At 42.5% G+C, this 26,161-nt stretch overlaps 1 protein-coding gene across 2 annotated transcripts in view; it reads left to right on the top strand.

Moving 5' to 3' along the window:
- HS1BP3 (HCLS1 binding protein 3) overlaps positions 1–19,334 on the top strand; it is a 53,081-nt gene extending 33,747 nt beyond the window's left edge. For both annotated transcript variants that reach the window (XM_063330553.1, XM_063330551.1), the window contains exons 5-7: positions 6,091–6,242; positions 6,734–6,869; positions 17,575–19,334. In XM_063330553.1, the coding sequence (XP_063186623.1) occupies positions 6,091–6,242; positions 6,734–6,869; positions 17,575–17,803 (517 nt within the window). In that variant the 3' untranslated portion in view covers positions 17,804–19,334. The remainder of the gene's footprint in view (positions 1–6,090; positions 6,243–6,733; positions 6,870–17,574) is intronic.
- The last annotated feature ends 6,827 nt before the right edge of the window (positions 19,335–26,161 follow it).

Genomic DNA, 26,161 nt, shown 5'->3' with positions numbered 1-26,161 from the left:
CATAGACTGAACAGCAAGACGTTATATTCTCTCCTCCTCATCCCACCAAAGCCATGGAGGAGAACGAAAAAGAGAGCGTTCTGGTTTCATCCCTCCTTGCTTTGAGGTGTCTAAGTGCCTAAATTAATGCAGAGATAGCTCCAGCTCTTTCTCTACGGAGGAGCAGATACCTGCGATGCCGCAGTGAGGTCCCTGTCCACAGGAGCTGGAGCTTCCATAGTTCTGGTTCTGCTTTGGAAGAAAATGGTGGGAAATCTCGGGACTGCTATCTCAATCCTTGGTTAAGATACCATTATTAACCAAGCCTGTAGGCTCATACAAAAGAAAACGGCAGCATGATTCCGGCAAGACTTCAGTAATGAATGCTCTTTTAATTATTTACTGATTATATATGATTACCTGCCTTTCTTTATCTTTAACTAGCATCAAGGCAATGCTCACCAGCCCGCGCTTCTTTGTGCTGTGCTTTTCTAACTTTTCTGATTTCTGAAATAGCTTTATTTTTAGCCCTCTGTAACTTCCCTAAAGTTCTAAAATGTGTTGAGCAGTTACATCCAGGGTGCAGAAAGATGCCTAGCCAGTTTTTTCCAAAACTTGTTAGTGTGTGTTATCTGGTATTGCATATTTGAAAATATGCATCATTAACATGAGTATTAGGATAAGAACTATTTCACTGTTGTCAGAAACCATGAAAGTACCATTCTGCTGCTTTGCAGATGAAACCTAAAATACCAGTGAGCATTTTTGGCTTTTTCACATTGTTATTGGCAACTTTATTATGCCTGTCTTGTTCTGGACCAGTGTCTTTGCTGTGCTTTAATTTAGTCATGATGATATTTTGAAACTCGTCTTTTGTTGTCCTTAACTTGTTTCAGCAAGTCTCACGTTCTGGTTTAGTCTAGAAAATCAAAGGAAAACGATAAAGAGATTTCCTTTATGTTAATTTTCTTTCTTTACAATCTACTCGGTAACCCTTGTTCCCTTGCCAGGCATATGAGTGCCTGTGTGCTTTACTAGTTATTCTGTTGAAAACTTTTTAGGAAATGTTTCTGTGTTATGATTATTGCTAATGAGCTGTATACTAAACAAAAGTTGTCCATCTGTCGTCTTGTCTGTTTTCAAATTGCATTGAAAAAGGATACAATCAGAAAGTTGAAGGACAGATTATAAAAACAGCTTGGCTTCTTTTAGGAAGAACAGGTACTCCTAAGTGTTGAGCCCTTCAGAAAAATCCCTCCACAAAGGCAGGTCCCTAGATGGACGCTGAACTTTTGAAAATGTATTCCTTCAGGCTTTCTTTCCATCTGTTGCTCTGCTGGAACAATAGTCCAAGGCTGGCCTAATCTGGGGGCTGCAGCAGGAGAAACTTTGCCTGCCATTGAATGCTCTTCTTCCAAATGATTTTTAATAGGAGGTTTATTCCGTCTATTATGCATTATCTTATTTTGGGACATGCCAGGGCCATTTAAAACAGTGTAAGTTACTGTGTTGTCCACGAGAAAAAGATTACTGTGTGAGGTGAAATATCCCTGTGGCCAGCACTTGTCACGGTTGCTTAATGCTTAGCAGTCAGGCTGTGTTGAGTTGACGGGCTTAGAATTTCTATTGGGCATCCCTTGCCCAAAGCGGATGAGAATGACCCCTTTTGTCCTGTCTGTTATTGTCAGGCGGCTTTGGAAAATGAGCACTGTTGAATGAAAAGAAAGCAGCAGATGACATTTTGTTTTCTGCATGAGCTAGTGTATAGGTTCTTTGTTTTTCAGAAATGGTTTTCAAGAAGATGTGCAAATATTGCTGCTGTTTTAGCAGTAGTTCTTTTGTTCAAGCCCAAATGTAGATTTGTGGGAGCTGGGGTGTCCATTTATATTAGTGAGCTCTTTCCTTGTAAAATCCCATGAATACCGAAAATATGAATATATATATTCTGAATAAGTCTTTTTTTTATATGACTAACATTCCTTTGCTGGAGCATAATCTTATTTGTATAAAAAAGAGATGGTCATATTTCCAGAATAATAAACTCTCGAAATTTTTGTCAGCGCACTGAGATTACACTTACTCTGAATAATTACACTCACTATTTTAACCCAGTAGCGGGCATGGGTTAGGGACTCCTGACTGTGTAGAGCACAATAGACAAGCACTTTGATTTAAGCCGTGTGTCACCAAGCGTTAGGTCTAGAGATCCAATATTTCAAAATACAGCTACCACACATACAGCTCTGGAAATCTTCTGACTTTGGAGTGCCTTAGTCATCCTTGTTGCTGTTTTCTACAGCTAACCATAAAGCTTTTCTGCATTATTGATGTGCCAGTGAGACACGGATGCTGCCAACCAAGTGACCTACATTGCGTTGGTAAACAATAACATGAGAATTGCTGTTGCAAAATGAGTTAGGTTTGAAAGTATGTGTCTTCTGCATACAGGGTTTTATTGACAATTTCATGGGTGATTTGAGAATCATTTGGGAGCCAGGAGTCTCAGGTGGATTTTCAAGTTTGCCAGCAGCCTGGCTAGGTGGATTTATATTCCCTAAGTTTTGATTGTCCAGTTTTGGTCCATGTCAGTTAGGAGGCGAGTCTTTATCTACAGTCACTTAGGAGACAGTTTGACTACTTTTGGACTCAGAGCAGAAGACAGTAGTTTTACTTGAGTCATTCTCACAGTGCTTTGTCTGGAGAAGTCAGTGAGCTCAACTGGGTAAAATAGGTATGGTTCCAGAAATCTCTGCAGCTGAACAAAGGTTACATCATCTTTTGGGCTGGTTTGGTTTTTGTTAAGATTTTTAAAATTCACTGGAGTGATGTTCCAAGGTTCACTTGTTTCAGCAACGAAGAAACAGCAATGACACGGGTCATCTTCTGCCAGCTGGATGCAGGTAGTTTCAAAACGTCAGGTGCCAAGGTTGTGAGCGTGATGTATAAAGAAGGTGCTAATGAAGTGCAGGCCTTGAGTACAGTAATATTTTGGGACACTAAATGTTCCTTCTGTCTTCCCAAAAACCTCTGCATCCCTGCACCAGCTTACTGCACCTCAGCACATCGTGATGACTGAATTAACTATCCTTGCAGCTTCTCTGCATGCCTACCAGCATGTGGCTTCACGACCAGCTGAGTTGCTGGTCCCCTGCTTATGGGGACGTGGCGGGGATGCAGAGAGAGGCGATGGGAGGGCAGGCAGCCGCACACTCAAGCCAGCCGAAGCCGACTGAGAAACTAGAACCTCAGACAGGCTCTGAAACTTCTTACACTCCCTTTCTCATCCGTTAACCTCTGCTCAGCAGCGCACAGCCTAGGCTGGCACAGCTAAATACAGAACCGTGGGAATCCTGCTTCCCAGTTAGAGACTGACCTCAACAGAGTCCCTGTATGGATATGCTGGAATTACTTGGCAGTCCAACTGTGGCTTCCTTAGAAGGGCAGTGAGGGGAAACAACTTGAAGGCGGAAAAACAACGTCTTCATGTTCCTACTGGTACCAGACAAGCCCTGTGGGTTTGGCCCCATGCCCTGTAGCTGCCAGTGGAGTCCCCTGGCAAAACAGAAGGTGAGCCGGTGTAAGTGGCTAGGTGGTTTGATGGCTAGACTAAACAGAGAGCTATTACCAGGACCTTTCAGTTCAATTAATTTTCTTTTACGTGGCTGTTCTTTATAACACTCTATGATTCTCTTCCCTTTCCCCAGTATTTCCCACCATTCTGATTCTCTTTGCTGCAAATACTTTAGCTAACTGTTAGTAAACTCCTTGTTAACTTCACTGGGGTGGAGAGCTGTTGCTTGGAAATGTATTGGCTCGTGTGTATAGGTACCTGTGGTAAAACAGGCTCTTATGCATCAAGAGAGCTGTTGTAACTCTCTGGATGGACAAGGGATCTTGTCAAAGACTTTTGGCACTCTGCACGTTGGGAAATCCTCATCTATATTGTCATTCACTTTTCAAAGAATACTTTGGAAGGCATGAATTATGCAGATAAAGGTTGCTTCTTCCCCTGTAGATTGGATTTATTTGTGCCTACTAATTCTATTTTTAATCAGTTTTTCATCTCTGAAAGACTCAGTCTTACTGTTCTTCTGTTTCTGTTGTTAAATGTAACGATTCTCATTTTTTACCTCTCCCTTTGACTTATGTTCATTTAAGTGATAGATTTCGTATGACAGTTAATAAAGCAACGAATTTGAGTTTGTGTAGAAATCCTGGGTGAGAGCTGTCTGGCTTATACATACTATAACTTCGGATTTTGTCAGGCTTTAGAAGGCGGCTCTTTTACAAATGCTTCAGTTTGAGGCAGTTCCTTGGAGCTGACCTTTCAAAAGTAACTCAAATTCAGAAGTCACTCGATGCGTATCCATAATGAATATAAACGCGAAAAAAAAGAAAGCCAGGGGAAGTTTCTCCTGTTTTAAAAAGAAGGCTTGTATCATAAATAGTTCAGCAAATTAGTCGCTGGCAACTGCAGATACCTTTAGTATATTGAATAGGGTGTATTTCCAAATAAGGCTGTGTTTAAGTTCTGCGTGGGGCTTGCTCTTAGGCCTCTAAAGTGCAGCATTTCCCATTGCTAAGAGATGAAGTGGTGGTAGCAAGGTAATATCATCCATGAGTTCTATTTTGGTGATAATAAACTTGTGAAAATAACTGGAAGTAACTGGACTCCACTCTTTTGTGTGCAGCTGTAATCGGAAGAGGATTTTACAAGATTCTTTAATGTAGTTGGAATGTATGTGTAATCTTTTGACCTTGTTCTTAGTTTTTGATGACTATGGCATGTTAAGTGCTGATAATTGGGTTTGCTCTAGGCTGAAACCTGACCTGCTCTCTGCAAAGGAGAAGATCCGATCTTCTTTGTAAGAGGTACTCAAAGGGACTTCCTTAGAAATGGCAAGACCATGACTGCTAAGAGTAAAAATCTCTGAAATATGGCAATTTCTTAGGAAGGACATGCTGTCCTAAGGAATACTTTTCTTTCAGTTTAGTTTGAATTGGACTTCTCATCCAAAGATTTTTGTCCTGTTCTCTAGATTTTCTTTTTTATATGCCATCTGGTTTGCCTCGTAACTCAAGCTGCCCTACTGTGGAGCTGCCTTGTAGCTTCAGCTAGTGGAACGTGACTCCTGGGTATGAGAGCGTGAGGCACACGCTTTTCACTTTATTCTTGGAAGGGGATTCAGCTCTCCTTGTTTAAGCGATGTGCAAATGAGGCCTCTAATCCAAACTAGTTTTTAGCTTCCTTCTCCAGCCGAGGGGAGAGGAGGACATCTTCAGAGATTTACTGCATTCAAATATCAGTGTTCAAAATAGATGGGATTAATTGTCCTATGGAGATGTCTGTCTCTTTCCACTGAGTTGAGAAGAAGCCTAAAAATTAACTTTGTCTCACTGTCAAATTTTTAGAAGACTAAATTTAGAGGAAGTTAATCCCATCCTTGGTTCTAGAAAGTACTGAGTGACATTTGTAAATTCTGCAAATAGCAGTCTCTCCAACCAAGTATATTCTAGTCCCTACATGCTTCAGCTTGAAGGTGATGTAGTCTTCGTATCATGTCTTCTTTGGGGAGGATGAGGGGCATGTCTAACACCTTTATGAAAGGAGTATGCAGCAGTCAAAACCAGCAGCAGGCACTGGCGTGGAAATGGAGCCAAAGAGATTTTTAAAAACCTGTCCAAAGGGATCGGTGTGATGGTCCAACCGGCACTTTGTTTTTCAAGCCATCCCTTTTCTGTCTATGACAGTGCTGCTGGAATTGGTCTTCTTCTTATTTTAAGCTTTCTGCATGGGAGGAGTAAAACTGCTTAAAACACATGGGATCAGGTGGTAGTTTGCACAGTACAGCATTGTTAGCCCTGCTCTTCCAGTTCCCGGTGGGTTCCTTGATCGTTCTTAAGGATACAAAACATGACTACAGGTAGAGTGGGTCACACCAACAGTCCCTCCTCAATATCCTGTTCGTGCCAGCAACTAAAAGATGCCAACGCACCTTTCTCTAATCCTTTCCCAGCCTCCATCTATTTTCAGGTTAAGCGACTTTATAGCCACAAATCTTTCTTATTGAATGAAGAATTGCAGCTGATTTTCTTCTCTTGTGTTTTTAGAACTAAAAAAACAAAGAAGGCATCCGTTCCTCCAACCAAGGAAGAGAAGCCCAAATTAACCCTTTTTGAAGAGGAAGTAGATCCAGATGAAGGGCTCTTTGGCCCAGAAAAAGATTTCTCATCAGTTGGTCCCAGGAAGAAGATTAAAGAGAGTAAATCTGTTCTATATGTGCATATACACAGACTGTTTTATGTAACGCATGCGTATAACTGAGCTTTTAAAAGGTAGTGATACAGAGCGTACAGGCTAAATAATGACTTGGGAACATTAAGGCATATCTTCAGCTGAGGCGGAATCGTCTAGAATCATTCGGACAGAATAAATAAGTTCCCATAGCTGTTTACTCTTGACATTTTGGGCTTGGATATTATAGGTCTGCAGGAGCTGGCTGTCCTGCAGTCACTCATGCCACACTAACGAGTAATGTGACCTACTTTTGAGTACAAGAAGAAAGCAGATTTACCAAGTCCTGAGAGTGCAGAGTATCACACTTTGTGGATTGTAAGTCCTTGTAAAAAAAGAATTCTCTACACAATCTTTTTTTTTTTCAGCCCAGTAGCCAGATTTACTGGCTAGTGTTAATGCAGGTATTGTGTTATGTAGCATGATGTAACCACAGCATTTTCTGGTTCCCCTTTCTAGATCTGAAGTTATTTGAAGATCCAGACCTTGGTGGGGTGGTAAGACTGGGTGACTCACTACTGCTGCCAGCTGCCTGTAAGAACAAGGAGTCTGTGCTGAACACGGGTCCTGAGGAGGACACTGAGGAACTGCTCAGGTACACATCTCAAATCTGTCATGTAGGGTGAAGGTGATCTGAGGAGTTATTTAGACCTCAAAAGAGATGAATTTGAGAGCAAACCTTAAATGTTCTGAATGCTAACTGTGAATCAATGCTTGTACTTAAAAATAAAAGGTAAGATAATATGTTGTGGAGCTTAGAAATCAAACGCATTAAAAAGAGAATTAGGAAGACCCTTTGAGAAAAGTAGGGTGCAAGACACTATACTGTGACTCCAAAGAAAGGGTCTTGAAGGCCCAAGGCATGCTGTCTAGTCCCTGTTTTCTAACATGGCAATTCCCCTTTCTGCAAGCAATCCATGGAGAGTGAAAACTGACCTCCATTATGAAAAGTTAGAAACAAAGCCCAGAAACAAAGAGGAATTAATCTTCAGTGAGCTGAAATCAGGGGCTCTTGCCTGTTACCACAAGAGGAATGATTTTCTGCTGGTGGCTCACAGACCTCCGTGCCCACTTTCAGGAGGAATCCTGTGCAGGACTCATTAATCACCCTGCATTTAATTTTTAATCTAACGGAAAGGAGGGCCAGAGCTCAGAGTTACAGGAAGGAATAATGTACTTGCTTTTACACTTACCTGCCCCCTTGTTAGTGTAGCACTGGAACATATCATCACTTAATGTGTTTTATTCATGACATCTCTCCCAGAAGGCTAGTTTCCCTGCACTGATAATGCTCAGGAGATAAAGCAGGGAGCCAATGCCCAGAGAGACCAGCATCACCAGGGAATCTGTGTTGCAGTAAAAAGTCAGATTCATGCTTTCTGGATCTCAGGCTGGCATCTGAATGATGAGGCCAGCCTGCTTCCAGTGCTAATTCTTGCCAGCCAGCTCCTGTTAGGATGTATGATTTCCACAGCAGGTACTAAACCCGGGAGAGAGAATCTGTGTGTGGTTTCAAATCTCTCCTGAAGCAGGTAGTTTTGCAGCTGTTGCTTTCTACACATGCAAAAGTGCAAGCTATCTCAGCAGTAATACCTAAATTAATTTAAACAAAGGTTAAATTGGGTTGAGTGCCATCTCACATTACATCCTGACAGCCCACCTGATGTTTATGGAAGCTGATGAGGCAGGACATGACCTGATTTAGTGCTGTGGTATATTGGGAGTAAACACGTATGTGCTTGCAATATTTTCGTGTGTGCTTTTTCCTCTGCTAGCAATCTCAGCATATAGGGCTTGATCCGGATTGTTCATATGGCTAGAAGCGCCTGTTTCAATGCAGTCCTTGCATTATTATCCACTAGCGGAGAGAGTTTCTCCATCTGTCCTGTTAATATCCTTTGGATTATATGTTTTCTCTTCCTCTGTGGCAAAGAAATGTCTCTGAAGTCTGCTCTGAGACCAAAAGACCGTGCTTTTAGATCAGTTTGGGGTCATCAATGTTAGCGGCATACGCAGATGGTAATGGAAACCCATGGGAAAAGATTCCACTTCTTTTAAATTCGAATAGTTTTCATTTATTCTTGAATTGTCTCAGTGGTTTCAGTAGTTGAGAAGTCATCAAGATCCCACTGGAAATGAATACATGTAACGAAGCAGAAAATCATACCAGCAGTCCAATGGGAAAGTTGCTGCAGGAATCCAGAGGCAACTCCTGGCTGTACAAGAGGTATAGGCAGATAGGTCGGGATTTGTTGACCTGTTCAGGTGCCTAACATCCTCTGAAATCCCCCTGATAAACATAGTTCACAGTGTTATCTGCACAACATACAGAGCTGGTGGACTGAATTGCAAGGTGACTGGGGGTAAAGAAGAAGCTGTTGAAAGGGGGGAAGAGTAGAGGCAGTGCTGGTTTAACCTAGTAGAATGTTTCACCTCTCCTGTGTGTAAATTCCGTGCAGTCACCTGAAATCCTGTAGCTGAGCTTTCTAAAGTGGTAATGAACAGTGCACTTAGTTTTCTGTTTAGCTGGAAGCCTTAGCAGAACTGTCAAGTCTAATGTAGAGGCAACGTTTGAATCATCTCCCAGCTTCCCTTCCCACCTGACTGGTGTTATGTGTTCTTGCGGGGCAGTGCCGCAGACTCTTTTCCATGCAGTGACCCTTTGTAGTGAGAGGAAACGTTCAACGTGAGTTGAACCTTGCAATCTCTCTAGCACAGGGGCTTGAGCATATTTTGAGTCCCAAGAATAAATCTTGCCTTTGCCCTGAAAATGTCAGTCCCTCTCCTGTCTCAAAGGGCACTGAAGAAATCTCTCGCCCTCAGATCAAAGTGGGAGCTGTGACAACCCATTCCTTTAGTGGGCTATGGCTTGGTACCCTACTAGAGGAAAACTGTAGACGTCTTGGTCTGCTATAGCATACAGAAAATTTACCTGGACACATTTTGTCAAGACCTAAGACCGCCCTGAGCTATGATGAGCAGGTCTGTGGAAGGTCCAGAAACCTAGACATGTTCACTGTACGCGGATGGATTAGCTGAATAATGCGGATGTAGTAGCTCTTGACTTACGTAGTGTACGTTTGTGTGTACCACGTGGTCTACTCACATGCATGTGGTAGATCCAACAAGTGTCTGACTTACTGGAAAATGTGCTTTCCAGTGAATCATGGGCAGATAATGTGAGAGCACTGCCTAAGGCAGAGGAAGGCAGAACCTTCTTCTTCCAAAGGGGAAATGGGAAAAAGGTGATGTTCGGAGCAGAACACAGGAGCAACTGAGTCCTTTGTGATCTTTATGGTACCTTTGTGGTTGTAGCAGCAGTAGCACCACAGCACTGTCAGCACAGCAGTGAATCCCCAGCAGTGACTTGTAACTCCTGAGGAAGAGACTGTTATGGAGACAAATGAGTCTGCAAAATGTGCGTGGGCTGTGCTTGTCACAACACGAGGGAGAAGAGAATATGATAAATGTTCTCATTGCAAAGTGAAGACTGTGCTCTCTGTGAATACCTGCTCAAATGAAATGAGAATTGCTATTTTAAGTATAATCACCTACTGTACATTAAGAAGTGTTGAGCTTTGAGAAGAACCAACTGCTTTGTAAGTGTAATGAAAGATTTCTTTTTATGGCAAAATACCATCTCCATTCAAGCAAATAGCTTCCCTCTTCCTGTGCATTGACCAGCCTTTTACTGGTTACTAATTTCTCGGCCTACCAGCAAATATTAAGTGATGGTGATGGAGAAACTAGGTGAGCTACCTCACTAACCACTGGCATTGTAGATACAGGCACTCTTTCCTACCACAAGGGTCTGCCTTAATACATCAGTGAGATGCTTGTAGAGCACTGTGCTGCCTGTCCTTCCAGAACTTGTGAAAAAGAGATAAATTGCTGGGGTAGGAACCAGCAAGGTCAAGTCCCATCATGTTGCCTTCAGGAAAAAAGGATCACATCATACTCTTCCTTCATGGGATGTGCTTTGAGAAAGGGAGGTATAGGTAGCCAAGTCTTTTTGGCTTATTTCTTCACCACAGGGATACAGAGGAACCTAGGCTCCTCTGAGAAGTCCTGGGTTGCATTCCTTTTGACTCTTCCAAGATGCAATGTGACCAACTGCAGTGAGATGAAAGGGTAGCTGATCAACCCTTTCACACATGTTAAAAGAATTATCTTTGGGATTGGGTTTAGGACCAGGCTTCTCTTTTACCGTGTCATTTTCCTGGGTCACGTCATACCATATAAAGATTCCTTCTGGATGCATTCAGCCATCTCCACTCTCAAAACTTCTGATTTCCATTTCAGCTAGAGACAGAAGTCAATTTCTGCAGAAATCAGTATCCTGCAGACTCTCCCATCGTGGATACTCATGCAGTCTCATTTTCTCATCTCCATACACCCAGTGGTCACTGATGTGCAAATTAAGTTTTCATGCAGCAAGACTGCAGTCGACCTCTTCTGCCTCATTAATCTAAATTGTGCCTGCCTGGCGTGATGGATCAGGTTTTTGTGGAAAACCAATGTTAGAATTGATCCTGTGAATGTTGCAGCAGCTCTGTGAGCCCTCAGAATTACATAAATTATCACACATCCTAGCCTGAAATAATTACCGCAGTTGTCTGAGCAGCTTTTTAGGAGAGATTTAATTAACTTCACCTTTGATAATGAATAGGGAGTTGAACTGGAAGGAAGCAGCTGTCAGTATAAAATTTGGCTTTTTCCAGCACCGAGAACAGTGTCAGCAGCAGGATCCCAGTTCTGCTGCCCTGTGATGGTAGACCTGGTGTCTTCTTTCTTAGGGTTGGTGACCTGGTGTCTTCTTTCTAAGACTGCAGGTGTTGAAAGGGACAGTCCAGCACCTTTGTGCTACAGCTACGTCATCCTGCCCATGCCCTTAAAAGATGAATTTTTTCTGTATTTACAGTTTGATCTGTATTTACAGCTGCGAGCTGTGCCATCAGTGATGCAAGTGATGACCCTTTCAGGAGCATTATATTGTTAGAGGCTGAAGCTTTTTGTGAAACTGCATCCTAACAATGGCCATTTCTAAAGACAGTTCAGCCCATACAGCTTCTTGAGCAAGTTCGTTAGCTTCAGGTTTGCCAAGGAACTGTTGCCACCCTTGCAGCAGAAAAAGTTTGTATGTTCTTAATTCAGCAGGCCATTAGCAGATGCTGAATTCAGAGAGCAACACTTACACCTTCAGACTAGCCTGGGGTCATGTGGGACACCACCTCCAGCACTACATCATGAGAAATGCTTTCTTGCTGTCCTGAAGATATGAGAGCAGCACCATAGTTGGGAGAAGACCTTTGAGAAACTCCAGAGGGTTTAAATCTAGATCCTTTGGGCAGAGGGTTGTTTGGGTGATGGGCTGGTGGTAGAAGAGGCTGCAATAACTGAGTTAGAACTTTCCTGACCGCTCTGGGGCAGTTTCCCTTGCTTGTTGTGACCTGACTGTGGGGAGAGAACCTTGATTTGGCTGCAGTGGCTTTCAGTAAACAAATAAATTCTTTGTTTTCCTGCCAGTTTTTGGTGGGGTTTCTTTGCTGGCCAAGAGCACTTTCTGTGATGGTTTTCAAGCATTTATTTTGTTCACTTAATTTTTCCTGTGCTGTATAGGGATGCTGCTTACAAACACTGGAAGAGCTACAAAATAAACTTAGCCAACAGAGTAGAAAGGCTTTTGCCAGACAGGAAACATTAATTCTTGCCCCGCACCTAGGAACATGTATGGGTTGTATAGAATAATGCGGAAAGGTGACCTAGAGTCCTTGTTTCTCCTAGCGTAAAAGAGATGCTTTTGCTAGGCTTGAGAGTCACCAGATTTCAACCGTCTTGCCCCCGGTTACTTGCATTTCTGACAGCCATCTTCAGCTGAGGGGTGAAAGCTGCCTGTTCTCCCCTGCTCCCACTATGCCTTTGCCTGGTGATTGGGGAACTTTCTAGAGAAGCAGGAGACAGAGGTTTGGACTTCTTCAGGCTGGGGAAAAATTGAACTAGCTCTCTGGTTCAGATTGTGCAAATTGAATTGTCTCATTTCCTGGGTGAGTGATCCAGCCCATAGGCTGTTCTCCTCAGAGGGTTTCTTGTGGGCATGTGCATGTAGGAGTTGCCTGTACCGGGTACCAGGAGTTGCCTGTACGAGGAGTTGCCTGTACCGAGTTGCCTGGTACATGGTTGCACCGGGCTGCGTCCATGCTATTAGACTCTCACCAGCTCCAGAATAAGGTGACTGCACGCAGCTGCCTCCTGGGAATGGTCCCTGTCCTGCACCAGCTCCGAGTTGTGCCTGGGAGTTTTTGGAGGAGGGCTAATTTGTCCTCGACCAAAGCTGTGCCAGTGCTGCTTCTAGCATTTCAAGAGTACAGACTCTCATGTTCCAGCATCCAGACAGATTTCCTGGCACTGGTTAAAGTACCAGTATGAATTTACCTGTAATGGATTGCAGGAGCAGGAAGGGAGATACCTCCTACATAGCCCCCTGTGCTTTGCACTCCTGTTGTTAACTCCAGCCTGTATAATTTCCATGGGCCTTGTTAGACATCACACTGTCTCTACTGACCATAGCAGAAGTGATGGTCAACAGATGCTTCGAAGCCTCCTGCCTATTTTTGGGCACAAGTCTTTTCCCAAATCATATATCTGCTATTACACCTCTCCCCAAGGCTTCACTAAGGTATCTCTCAGAATTAACACCAGGCAAAATAAAGACACCAATAATAAGATAGGAAAAGATAAAAGTCTATTCTGCAGGAACTGCTGTGAGTTGCATAACCTATCTTCAAGCATGATCCTTTTGGATACTTTAGCAAATTATGGGAGTCTTTGTCTCTTGCTTTCATTACTGATTCTCCTCATTAGAGCATTCCCAGCAAGCAGAGGTCACTGTCCCCATCATGCTAGATGCCATACACGCACATAGTCATTCCTGTCACAGAGATCTTGTCCAGATAGACAGGACAGAGTTCAGAGAAGTGGCATCTAAAATATTGATGTTCTGATGGCAGCTGCATCCGTCTCCAAGTGAGAACTTGTTTACTCTCTTGAAGTCCACGTGCTAGCAGTCGTATCATAGGGTTTTGTGACAGTCTTTCTTCAGTAAGGGTTTTGATTGCTTTCTGTGTCTGGAAACAAAGAGATTTTCCACCAATAGAGTCTGTGAATCAGCACAACAGTATGGCAGGAATTTTAAACAATGTGGTGCTGCTTTTCCATTACAGAAAAAGAAAGAGACTAATTAGAGAATGATTAATTACATGGATTCTGTGCCTGATTGTCTATAAAAAGATGGGGGATGGGGGTGGGAAGGTTCTTCCTTTAATCTCCTTGTTATTTTAGAATAGTTGCTTGATTTTTTTCTTCCTCCTCCTGGCCTGGAGTTAAATATGGTGGTAGTTATGCGCTGTAACAGTTAATTTGCTTCTCAAGAAATAGAAGTCCTTGTTTCTATCTCTGCCTGAGGCGTTTTGCATTTTACCTCTTTAGTTTTCCAAAGACAGTTGTGTTTCACATGATCAAATGGCAGTGGATCAAACAGTTTGCCTATCACCGCAGCACTGAAAAGCAGGTTTTGAGACAAAGACCACATACTATCTGCTGTGTTCTCTGTAAAAGAACTCTGTCTAACCAAGGTCTTTAAAAAATCCAGGACAAAAAAAAAAGGAGATTTGCATGATCAGCTTCCAGACTTTGAAAAATCATTTCCTGTAGAATTTTTGGCCTAAAAGCACACTACCAAAAAACCCCCACCACCACCCCCAAAAGCCCCCCACAACCTACCGGGCTGCATCTTTTGGGGATATTTTCTGACTGTGCTGAGTGGTTGTGTTGCTGTGGTTAGCACAGAAGTTAATATAGAGCCACACAGGAGTAGAGAATTCAAGCTGTACCATCTGATGAGGTTAATAAGCTGTATTTACTGCTGCCCCTGCTGGGCAGTGCACCTCGTTCAAAATCGTGCTTCCTCCGTATATGACCTGTATGTATATGTATGTATTGTTCATCTGGTTATTATCATTTCTGTTATTTATGACCAAACCTTCATGACATAGACACTGACTCATTCAGTATTTATTTATGCCAAGGAGGGAGGCATCAGATCAGGTAAAGAAAGCTAGGCTTCAGAAATACCAGCTCTAACATGTTTTGTTTATTACACAGCAAAGAGAACAAGAACATGTCTTGGCAATGTGATCACAGGTGTGATATCTCTTGGATATCAGAGTTTGCAGCAAACAAAAATGCCTGGGCTTAAATTAAATTAATTTCTTCTATGGAGATGGAAGAAATACACTGGCAAGGTGTTTTGTAAGTTAGGTGGAATATGTCATCCACAAGGAATCAAGGAAACTAAAAGATATCGGAAATCTTATTATCTAAATAAAAGAGAATATAATTTCCGGAATGACATGGGGCATGAAATTTGAGGTAACAGCAGGAGCTGCCTGTTGGAATACAAAGTCCACAAGATAGAGTTCAAGGTGCAGAGCTCTGAGACAGTGGCCCAGCTCTGTCCCTCAGTTAGTCTGTTTAGGTATTTCCTAGATATTAGTGTTCAGGCAGTTGATTTTATAAGATTAGCCTTGGTTAAAACTGATCCTTTTTAGATTCCCTTTGGGAGTCGCAAGATCATCTGACTTCAGGAATGGCTTTATCTGACCACATATACAGCAGAAAATTCAGGCTAATCCTTGTTCATTTTATGGCCACTTCATGGTGAGCGTAGTTTGTTTCAGCCTGGACAGTGCAGTCATAAGTTCCTCACAGCTTTTAATAATGGCCAGCATAAGAAAGAAACCCTTGAAATTATGCAATTTTTCTTAATAATAGTGGGATCCTTAGCTGAGGGTGCTGGAGCTCTTTAAGTACCTGTGGTTTTAACATTCAAACGATGTGCACTAGGCATGGAGCAGTAGTGTCTCAGATACATTGATTCTTCTGTTGATCATGTTCCCCATGGTCCTGGCCAGTTACCCGGGTAAGACACTTCCCAAATCACGGAAGAGCTCGGCTTTGCTTTAGCTGCCTACTTTATTTTACCTGTCTGCAGAAGGCCCCACCAATTGTTCTGCCGTGTAGTAGGGGCATTTACAGTATCTCTCCTAAGGCTACCAGTGAACCAAGAGAGAAAGGGAGAAATCACAGTCCCATTTAGTCAACGGAAGTTATCCCAGTGGCTTCACAGGGGTCCAGATAACCCCCTCCCCAAGACGGCCTCATTGCCTGGCAGTGAGGAAGATAGGAAATACAAAAGACAAATGAGTGGAAGGACTAAAAAATGCCTGACATGAAATGAGGTGAGACGTGTTTGTGTACCAAGGACTGCCTACTTACGGGGCTTGTAGAAGAACAGACTAAAAAGGCACCTTCCTTCGACTCCCTGTATGGTATCCCGTTCCAGTGAGCGGAGCTGCCAGAGAGCTGCTCCAGCAAACCCCTTCCAGTCATCAAGGACTCAGATGAGGAGCTTCAGAGAATCCTCCCAGAGAGAAACAGCTGTTGTCTGTTCCCTTAGTCACATCTCCATTTGCTCCTTGCCATTTGCCACGAGGTGGTTATGGGTGCTGTGACCAACGGAGAGCATCCAGCCCATCCTCCTGGACGGAGGGACTGTGCCACCTCTTGATGCTGTGGCAGAGACAGAGGGATGGGCTGCACGTGCTGCCGACTTCCTTCTTGTTTAAGAATCACTTAGCAGACTTTCTTATCCTCACAAGTCTTCTAAGAGTGAAATAAGTAAAACTATTTGAAGGGTATTTTAGCACCAAAGAAAATTGCAGTCCCTTTAGAATAACTCCTGCACTTTAATTTTGTCTTCTCGTTCATTTGTAGCTTCCCTGTCGGGCTGCCCTTTGGCTGAGGCAGAGAGAGTTTCACTGCTGGCACTGTTACAGCCTAATGGGCTGATTCGGTTGGTACTGAACTTTGGTAAAAGCAGTTCTTATATCGGTGCTTGTAAACAGTTAAACAGTTAAATAAGTTCACTGCCTAAGATGCTACGGTCGTAGAGTACGTATATCACACTAGAGCCGGGGTTTGGCAAAGAGATACCTACGTATTACAAACCTGCTGTTCCTCTTGATCTTCGGCTCCTCGTCCCCCATGTAAAAGTTCTTGTTTGCACTATGTGTGCTTTAGCTCTCTTGATTTTCTATGCTACAGTTCGGAAGCTGTGTATTTTGTAAGCATCTACGAGATACGCATTTTATCAGGGGCTTCACTTTTGTAGCTGGTCATTACACAGTGGATGATCTGCATGGATTGCTGGTTGGGTTTTGACTGCTAACAATTCGTTATCAATCAAGCCTTTGGGAATTTAACAACTGTGTTTACTCCTTACGGTATTTTGTTTGTCCATTGTGCTCCGAGGACCAAACCAAGAGGCTGTTTTGATTCAGAGCATAAATTACAGTGGCCAAGACTTCTCTAGCTGCGCTAACTTTTATTTTGCCATCTCTGCTATATCTTTTAGAAATGTGTCACAGCCTTCTTTCCCTTTCCTTCACATACTCACTTTCCACAGGCAGCTACCTCTTGGAGTCACAAGACTATGTGTTAAAAGGGCTCTCTCAAAATCTTTTAGCAGCTTTGATGGGAACACACAGCATGCTGTGTCTTTTGATAAGGTCAGACAGTCCAGGTAGAAAAAACACTTAACTGTTTCAGGTTTTTTGGGATATTTCACTGGGAAATGGGTCTATTTCCCAGTGAAATCGTCACCAAAAAAGAGTTGTTGTATATGCTTACAGATTGCAAAACTCCTTCAGTTTCTTGGAATTTAAAGAATTCACATTCTTTAAATGTGAATTTAATATTTTTAAAGCCGTTAGATTTTCCAGTTTCTCATGATTGGGCATGGGGAGGGCTGAGTCTCAGTCCTGGGGGATGGGGATGATGAGGAAGCAGAGCTGAATGTGAAAAATTTTACTATCCCATGAAAATTTCTGAGGTCTTGAGGAAGCAAACCATCCTGTCACAGATCAAAAGCTTTTTTTTTTTCCCAAACCAAGGTCTTTTTAATTTGATAATTGCAAATCACTTCTAATTTAGACATTTGAAAACATGCTGTAAAATTAATTAACTTCCATGGTGAACTGAAAAATCGCATTATTTATTATAAAAAGACAGTTCTTATTTTGGTAACATTGAAAGTGTTATGGAAAGCTTTTCTTAAAAGAGAAATTCATCAAAGTTGATCCTTTCCTGCAGAAAGTCTTATTCTGCAGGAATGCATTTTCTTACAAAACAAAAACCAGTTCAGAAGTTCCCAAAATGTCACTGATGTTTTCTTCTCATTCCAGAGTTGAAGATGATTTAGAGAAACTCTTGAAAGTAATCTCCAAACCAAAACCTAAGGTACCATCAAAACCGCCGTTGCCTCAGAAGCCAGCAGTTGCCCCCAGGAGCACTAATTCATCTCCACTGGCAAAGCCACAGGAAAACAGGATTCAGACAATGAATCAAGTGGACATTCTCCAGTATATCCAGGAAAATGAATCTATCAACAACCAAGAAACAAGTCTTTTTTGAACATACATATTTTTAAAATGTAATGATGCCTTCTCACGTGACAGTAGCAAGAATTGGCCAGATCTCTTTACTGTCACAGTGCTCATTTGTGTACCATCATGTGGTGAGCAGCAAGTCTGACTAGCAGAGGCTCAACATGATGTCTTCAAAACAGTGCGGTTGTGGTATAATGTTGCCTTAGATTTTCAGGGTTTTATAGGGAATGTGGACAAGGACATAGCACTACAGATTGTCTACTACTATTTTAGTATCAACATAGTACAGTTTCGGCCAGTTTATTCCTGATGGAAAATGGTAAGCGTGTTGCGCACACAGCAGTTTTGAGTAGTGTCCAAGAAGAGGTCTGAAGCAGGACAGGATGCTGTTCCTGTCATTTTAGGCAGTGTATTTCAGCTCACTGGAAAGGTCATTTTCCTTTTATTCTGTGCATTTTTGTAGCAGCCCTTTCTTCCCTGACTGGTTTTTCAGTAATTTATAACCAGGAACTGTTAAGTATAGGTAACAGTTCCTCTGTAGTTCAGAGAAACACTGAAATCCCAACGAAGCCTGACAATCTGCTGCCTTTGTTGTTGCGCAAATGCCAACTTGCGAGAGAACGTGTAGGACTGCAAACACTAGACACTATGCATCTCTGGCCCCTGCGGAGAATGGCAACTGACTGAAGATGGCTAAGAGTGCAGCTCCAGACAGATGTGGAGGTTGCAGTGTGTAGGAGGTTTGGATGCTGTAGGACTCTAGTGAACCTACTCAAGACTCACAAGGGCTATTTTTTTCCAGCCAAGTCTTCCTGGGCTTCCACCGTAGTTAGTGAAGAGAAAGAGATTTCTCCAGGAGGTGATTCACTGCAGGTGTCCTAATGGAGGAACTCTGAATTGCTTTCTGGAGTCACTCTCTCTTTCTCCTTCCCTTCTGCCAGAACTCGAAGCCATGGTGGTTAATTCCACTAAGCTAAAAAGAATTTTTTGATAAAACAGTGATCTGTTCATTACTATGGCAATAGTTAAAACAAGGGAGGACAAACTTGGGATTATGCAGAGGAAAAAAATAGGAAGAAAATATACAGAAGAAATTTTAATATGCGGGAACAGGTATCACAGACTACCCACCCTCTTCCCTGGCTCAGGGACTCTGCTTGAACGTGCTGAATTTCCCTCATATGTGGGTTGATAACCTGCTGTCATGGAGAAGGAGATTCCTGAACTGATTCTGCGCATGTTCTATCCAGATGTGAAGACAAGCTTCCCAGAAGGAAAATATTAATATATTTAAGCCATATCATTATCCCCAAATTTGCCTTTTTAATATAGAAAAAAATAAATAGAAAGCATTATATATATTTTTTTAATAATGAAATTATCTCTATTAGTACTACCTTTTTAAGCCAATGGACAATATCATTGCAGGTGGGTTGGACTAGATGATCTTTGAGAGTCCCTTCCAACCCAAGCCATTCTATGATTCTGTGATTCTATGATTAAGATATTTTTGGTTCATGGGACAGATTAAATGTAACCATTGTACAGTATGTTTCAGTACAATAAAACATTTTTCTAACCTGCAGGTGTTACTGTTATTGTTGTTCTCCAGGTTGTACAGTAGCAGCAAATCAGGGTTAAAGGATAGACTCCATATAAGACATGAGGAGCATTACATGGTGTTGAAGTGCATGCTCAGCTAAAACCCTGTGTAAATAAGTACGAAACCAAGAATGGAGCTCGACTCATGCTTCCTTTGAAAGCAGATAAAGGTAAAACTATATATGGGCAAAGGTAGCACCTAATCCTCCCTGTTCTCACAGTGTCCTGGTGCAATTAAGCAGCTTGTTTATCCCATCCTGCAAAAGGGGAACAAAAGCACGGAGGAGAGAATAAATGACTTGCCAAAGAGCTGGCAGAGAATAGCAGGCAGGAGGAATTAATTCAGGACAGCCTTCCTGTTGCACTACCTGGTGTCATGAACAGCCACTGCGTATTTAACGCGCGGTAAAGGAATCTTGATCTCCACTTTATTCAGCGCTATTTGGAGAGGCTGCTTGCATTTCTGAACTTTTGGCCTACAGCCCATCACATGGCCTGAACGCTGCTAACACTACCGTATTGAGGGGCATGGATTTAATGATCAGTAGATTGAGTGCAGATCTTCACCCCTACTGGGGGAATCAGCAAAGGAAAAGGATTAAGATTTCCTGTAGTAAATTAGAGAAATCATAGAAGAACAGAGCTGGCATCGGCCTGGAAAGACCAGTTTGTCCACCATCCTGCCCTAAGCAGAAACATCTGGCCTATGTCCTGCTGGTGGCAGTTCATACTGACCAGGACAAGGTGTTACTGATGTGAGGCTGCAGCTGGAAGAGTAGCCAGATACCAGCACAGGACATGGTGGCTGAACATGGTTAGGCTGGAGAGATACCTGAGCACTGAATTATTCTTGCGGTGACACTAATTATGCCTGTGTTGTCTCTCACAGACATTTTTCTAACCTGTCCTTCAAAGTGCGTCTGGCTGGAGAGCAGCACTGGAGATGTCGTAGCCACCTTGGGTGTGCCATTGCAGTTCATTGCCATCCCATTAGAAATGTTTTCCTACTGTTTGACATAACTGTTCCTTCCTGCAATTTAAGCTCTTTACTTCTAATTCTCATCACCAGAGAATGAGAACAAAGTATATTCCTTTCAGCTTCTCTTCTAGGCTGCCTAACTCTGCCCAGTGAGGGTGGCAGCAAGACAGGTCAGGACATCACTGTGGTACCAGTTTCTCACGACTTGCTGTGCCCTAGATGAATGTTGTCATCTCGCATTGGATTTCTCCCCTGTTTTTAGAAGAATTGCTACATATCCACATACCAATTTACCGGGGGCCATAAAGGATGCCAGCGTCCCACACCCTTTCATTAACCCCACTTGGTGCAGTGACACAACGTGCAGCCTTTGTTCCAGCTGGGACTATGTTTTTCTTTCGCCGTTCCTCATAGCAATGTCATCTGTCTGCCTTCCACCACCTCTAAGAGCTCTGCTCAGAAATGGCTCATGCTTTTGCAAAGCAGTGGGAGGGCAGATGTTATATATTACCGTCATAACCATGGGAACATTCCCAGTAACACCGATGTAACAACAGTATAGCTGTATCCATTTTGAATAGCCAAGGAATACTTTGCTCCCCCCCAGCCCTCCCTAAAATTGTCAAAGTACCTAAACAACACAGGGAAGAGCTGTTAATTGTTTCCTGTGTTATATTTTAAAGATGATTTTAAGGTCAATGTTTTACTTCAGAAAAAATCTATCTTTCCTGACAAGGAACTAACATAAAAGGATCCTTCATAAATCCCAGTGTTACGCGGTTGTTTTACAATGCAAATGTCTAGCTGCAGTAATATTTATAGGCACTTAGAGGTGAGTTACAGTCCTTGAATAAATTATATATAATGAATCATTATTATACAAGAGAAGAATGTCAGACAAATGTAGCCCAGAAAAATTGAACATATCATTTGAAATGACATAGGGAAACCACACAACATACTTCGCATCCTGCCAGACCAGAACTTTCTTTTTTTTTTTTTTTTTCCATACATCACTTCTAATAGCAGCTATTTTATTAGCCTGCTCTTCACAACTCTTGAAATTCAGTTATGGACTCCAATGTAGTTCTTGGCTGACAGGCATCACCTTTCGACATTAGTAATAGCTAGCTCATCAGAAGATTTGAAAAGCAAGAGAGTTATATTTAAACCCTTACAAAAGATGTTTTCTTTAGTGATTAGAACTCATAATAGGTATCTCTATTGCGTTAGAATCCGCTTCTTGTTTTGCATAACCTTCTGCTTGTTACATGGCACAGCACTAATTAACAAATAACACTATGTACGTCATTATTTGTGTCACAGTTAAAATAATGGTTTCACCGAGCTGGGTGTTTCACAGGTGACCTGTGGGTCATCTGCTCAGGTCTGTTCTGTTGCGAAGTTTTTAGGAAAGCTGATTCCCACATAGCATTTAAGGCCTAGTTCTGTCAGTGACAATTTGGGTTGAGTCTAAAAAAATATATTAATTGAAACTGATATTTCTGCTAATATTTGCCAAGATGTTAGCTTCTGCAAAGAGGCAGAGCTTGCTACAGCAGAATACACAAGTCAGCCTGTGATTGAAGATCGTGAAAATCCAGCACGCTGATGGGGCACTGAGGCATTAGCTGGCAAAAGGAGACTGTACCTGACCAGTCCCTGTGGTCATTAGGTTTAATATCGAGTACAAGAAAGCACTGATATATCACTTAAAAATGTGGCTGTCACTAATGTCACCAAGGATTCTTGAATCTTTGTGTGTGTGCGCATCAACCATGTTTCTTATCGATTGATGTGATCGCACATTTGTGAGTTTACAGCTCTGTAAGTCAAGAAGGGAGAGGGGATTTGCTGTGAAGTTTTATCTATATTCTTACTTTTCGTCTCAAGAGCAACAACAGGACTGAATCAAGTCACTCAGGCGCTTTCTGTGTTGCACCCGTTCCTTCCTTGATTCATCTTGAAACCCTTCTGGTCCAGTTTTTCCAGCTCGCACCATATCACTGATCTTCCTTTATAGCCTTCCGCGTACTACTGGTGTTGAATGTCATGCATTGAACCTAATGAAGAATTCAAGTGGAGGGAAATCATGTGCCTGTGTTACTAGAGAACCATCCGTAGGGTACACTGCTTTGAGTAAAAACACTAGCAGTGAGAGGTGATGATGGTAAATTAAATGAATAGTCAAATTAAGCGCCACTGTGGGAGTTCAGAAGTCAATGAAGCTTGCTTAAAAGGATTGATTAGTCATAGATATTTAGGGACTAAGTTTTATTCATACCAGGATGTTATGGGTGCTAAAAATATACATGGGGTGAAGGACACACTGGTTAGACTCATGGAAGAGAAATCTATCAAGGTTTATTAAAGATGCCACTTAGAGCTTGGGAAGTCCTTAAGCTACAAGTTGCTGGAAACAAGAATATTCAACAAGCAAATATTTTCATATTTCCCTATAGTCATCTGCTTTTGGCTGTTGTGAAGAATACTATACTGGACTAACCCAAAACTCACACTGAATGAGTCACGTAGTGAGGGTTTGATGACTGAAAGAACAGAACATCCTCAGGGCTTTATCATCCTGCTTCCCGGCACCCTCCATAAGATCTGCCCACTGGCCTTTTAACAACAAAGCCATTTCTCCTATTTGCTCGTGAGAGGTTCTTAAAGTCAGTGGAAATTTTGGGTTTCAATATATACTTTCTCAGAAGCCACTTTTGACATGTGTGTGTTGTATTTGCAGTGAGCAGTCAAAGTCTTATCGATACCAGAGGAAGATTCCAACTATTCTTGAATGCTCCTCCAGATCCCACCCTTGATGGTAAGATTAGTAGATACTATGATTTGCCGAGGAAGTCAAATGTAGAAGATTTGCCAAGGGTAACTAGGCAACAAATGGCATCATCAAAACACCCGGCAAATTTCAGTGGAATAACCCCTAAATAGACCATCCTTTGCTCTTTTTCAGTGAGGTGCTCAGGATGCTCAGAGTTTGAAGTCATCACCAAAAAGACATAACAGCCCACTGCCCCTGCTGCATTAACAGCCACCGCGGTTTGTTACCCTCAAGTATATTGTTTTTATTATCAAGTACGCAGGAATCACAGTATCAAATTGGGAGGTCTGGAGCTGTTAAAGCCATGGGGAAGCATTGTGGCCAGTGTGTCATCTTAATGCAGGAGTTTCAGTCACCCAGTCAAATCAGGATGATGTGTGAAAACCCTCATTTTATTGGGTTTTGCTAAAAAAAAGCGAGCCAGTCTCTTCTTGAACTCATTACATACTCTCTGAATGCGATTTAGCCATTTTTTTGCCAAAGAAAATGTTTCCATGCCCTTTATGTCACCGAAGGGTTGCTGCCCACAACTGCTGGGGGAGTTGTATGCAGTCCGTCTAATCTGTCAAAATCCCGTGCAGATCATTAGAAGCCTGGTGATGCTGATGCTTGGGAGAGGAGGCAAAGGAATAGGATGTGACACCACTGCTCAAGCCTGATCGACTTGGAGAGCACCACTGAGAGTAGGAGAGACAGGAGAGAATGAAGGCATCTGCCTGATTTACACAGAGCTCCAGAGCCCCTCGCTTCCCGTGAAAGATCGGGGCTGTAGAGCTGCAACAAACAATGCATTTAATTGTTCTTTGGTGAGATAAGGGCCGTGGTTTCTCAAATGAACATAAAAGCAAACAGAATAAAATTACAAAATTCTTGGTCTATTTACTGAGCACTCTTCTTACTTCTCTGCTAACTTCTCTGCTTTTTAAGTTCATCCGGGGAATTTGTGCTCATGTTCGCAAACTTCTCAGACTATTTTGTTGGTAGTAATAATTTAAGGCCACTGATTTGGCCTCAGAGGAGCTCATAGAAATAGTTCAGTTTGGTAATGTCCAAGTATGTTAGGAAGTTCTCACTGTGAACAAAGAATAATTTCTTTACCTCGAATGCTGCGAAGCATAGCTACCCGGTGCTTTCCCCCCTTACGCAATCAAATCTGCAGGCTACGATGATTTGTTTTCCTGCTTATGCCTCCCTGTGTCTTGACCTTTAATAGTTTACATATTTAATCTTGTGTAGAGTCCGTGAAAGGAATTTTTTGTTTCCATAACTGCTGGCTAATTATAGTTGCAATGCCTAAAAAGAAAACCTAATCCTGCATGGAATGACGTGGAGAAATTTGTCTTTATCACGAGAAATGAAAAAGAAAGCTGGGGCTGTCCTCATCAGCGGTTTAGTTTAGCTCAAGGCAGCACTTTCATAGCAAATCTCCTGATCGGCTCCACTTGCCGTGCACTCGTTCCCATCACAGAGCTGCCGTGGAGCAAAAACCGGACACTTGGGTCCAGGGGACCCAACTCCAAGTAGAAATTATGTCCTCCAGATGTGTCCATGTGGGCAGTGGGTACGTGCCACCAGCTGTTTCACTTTGCAAATCCTCTCCTGTTGTGCCGCCTCACTTGCTGATGTCATCAGTGCATGTTTGGTGATAAACTGAGCCCAAAATCCAGCTGACCTCAGCCTGTTTCCACACCTTTGCTGTAAGGGATTGTACTGAGGGAGCAGGGGGGAGGTTCAGGTGTCCCCTGGTCTGGAGTGGATTTCACAATACCCAGTCAGGTACCCTTAATGTAACAGCTCGGTCTCTGCTTATCTGTCTCCGCTCTCTAGGCTGTTAACATTAAGCAAACATTGGCTGAACAAAAGGAACAATGTTGTATTGTGTGGGAGTCGAAGGAGGAGAAAACAAACTCCCATGTCTTCTGCTCCCAAGGAGATGTCCTTATTACTCACTATAAAATCCCTGTTTCTTCTTCTAGGAATCCTATTTCTTTCCAGTTTCAGCAGGGAAGGTAAAGCATGATTTCTTTATCTTCTTTTCTTTTTGCAGGGGAGGTTTAGATTAGATATTAAGAAGAAGTACTTTACTGAAAGGGTGGTCAGGCACTGGAACAGCCTGCCCAGGGAGGTGGTTGAGTCACCATCCCTAGAGGTATTGAAGAAACATCTAGATGTGGCACTTCAGGGCATGCTCTAGTGGCAGGGATTGTAGGTTGTTTGTTTGGGGTGGTTTGTGTTTTTGTGGGGTTTTTTTTTGTTGGTGTGTGTACAGTTGGACTCGATGATCTCAAAGGTCCTTTCCAACCATGAAGATTCTATGATTCTATGATTCTGTGATTCTGCGTGTTTGCTGGAGAAATGGGAGATGGAGGTTCAAAAGTCCAGGAGGCTGAGAAAGGCAAAAGGCCCAGATTTCTGGGTGAGTACTTTAGGCAGTGTACCAGAAAAAAAAAATTTAGAAGAAATAAAAATTTCCTTAAGCAACAAGACAGGAGACTGTCTGTCCCAAGCCTGGCTGAAAAAATAGTGACTGGGGGTCACTATGGGATGCTGTTGCTTCCTCCCCTGTCGGAGGATGTGGTGGCAGGGTGTTGGTACGGCTGTGCCCGGAGGAGCGCTTTCGGCTGAGGCTGACAAGCAACGAGGCTGTTCTCAGCGGCGTTGCACTTGCTAGATGTACCAGCTCCCCTTTTCCCATATTTGCAAGTCTGTGCATGACGACACAGTGTAGTCGTGAGCTGACCCATTTCCTTTTAACGCAGTAATTACCAGATTGACTGCCTTCCCCTTCAAGGTACTGACCTGCAGTGGCTCAGCCGGTAATAACTGTGGAGGAAATCTGTAATGTCTGCATTTACCACAGCTTTTTTAATCCATTTCTGTTGCTATTTCTTTTTTTTTTTTTTACCTTTTTTTTTCCCTTTTTCCTTTTACCATTTTTTTTCCTCTTACCATTTTTTTTCCTC

This window comes from Chroicocephalus ridibundus, chromosome 3, assembly GCF_963924245.1.
Source record: "Chroicocephalus ridibundus chromosome 3, bChrRid1.1, whole genome shotgun sequence".
NCBI classification, from domain to species: Eukaryota; Metazoa; Chordata; class Aves; order Charadriiformes; family Laridae; genus Chroicocephalus; species Chroicocephalus ridibundus.
This window is presented reverse-complemented; position numbering and strand designations above follow the sequence as displayed.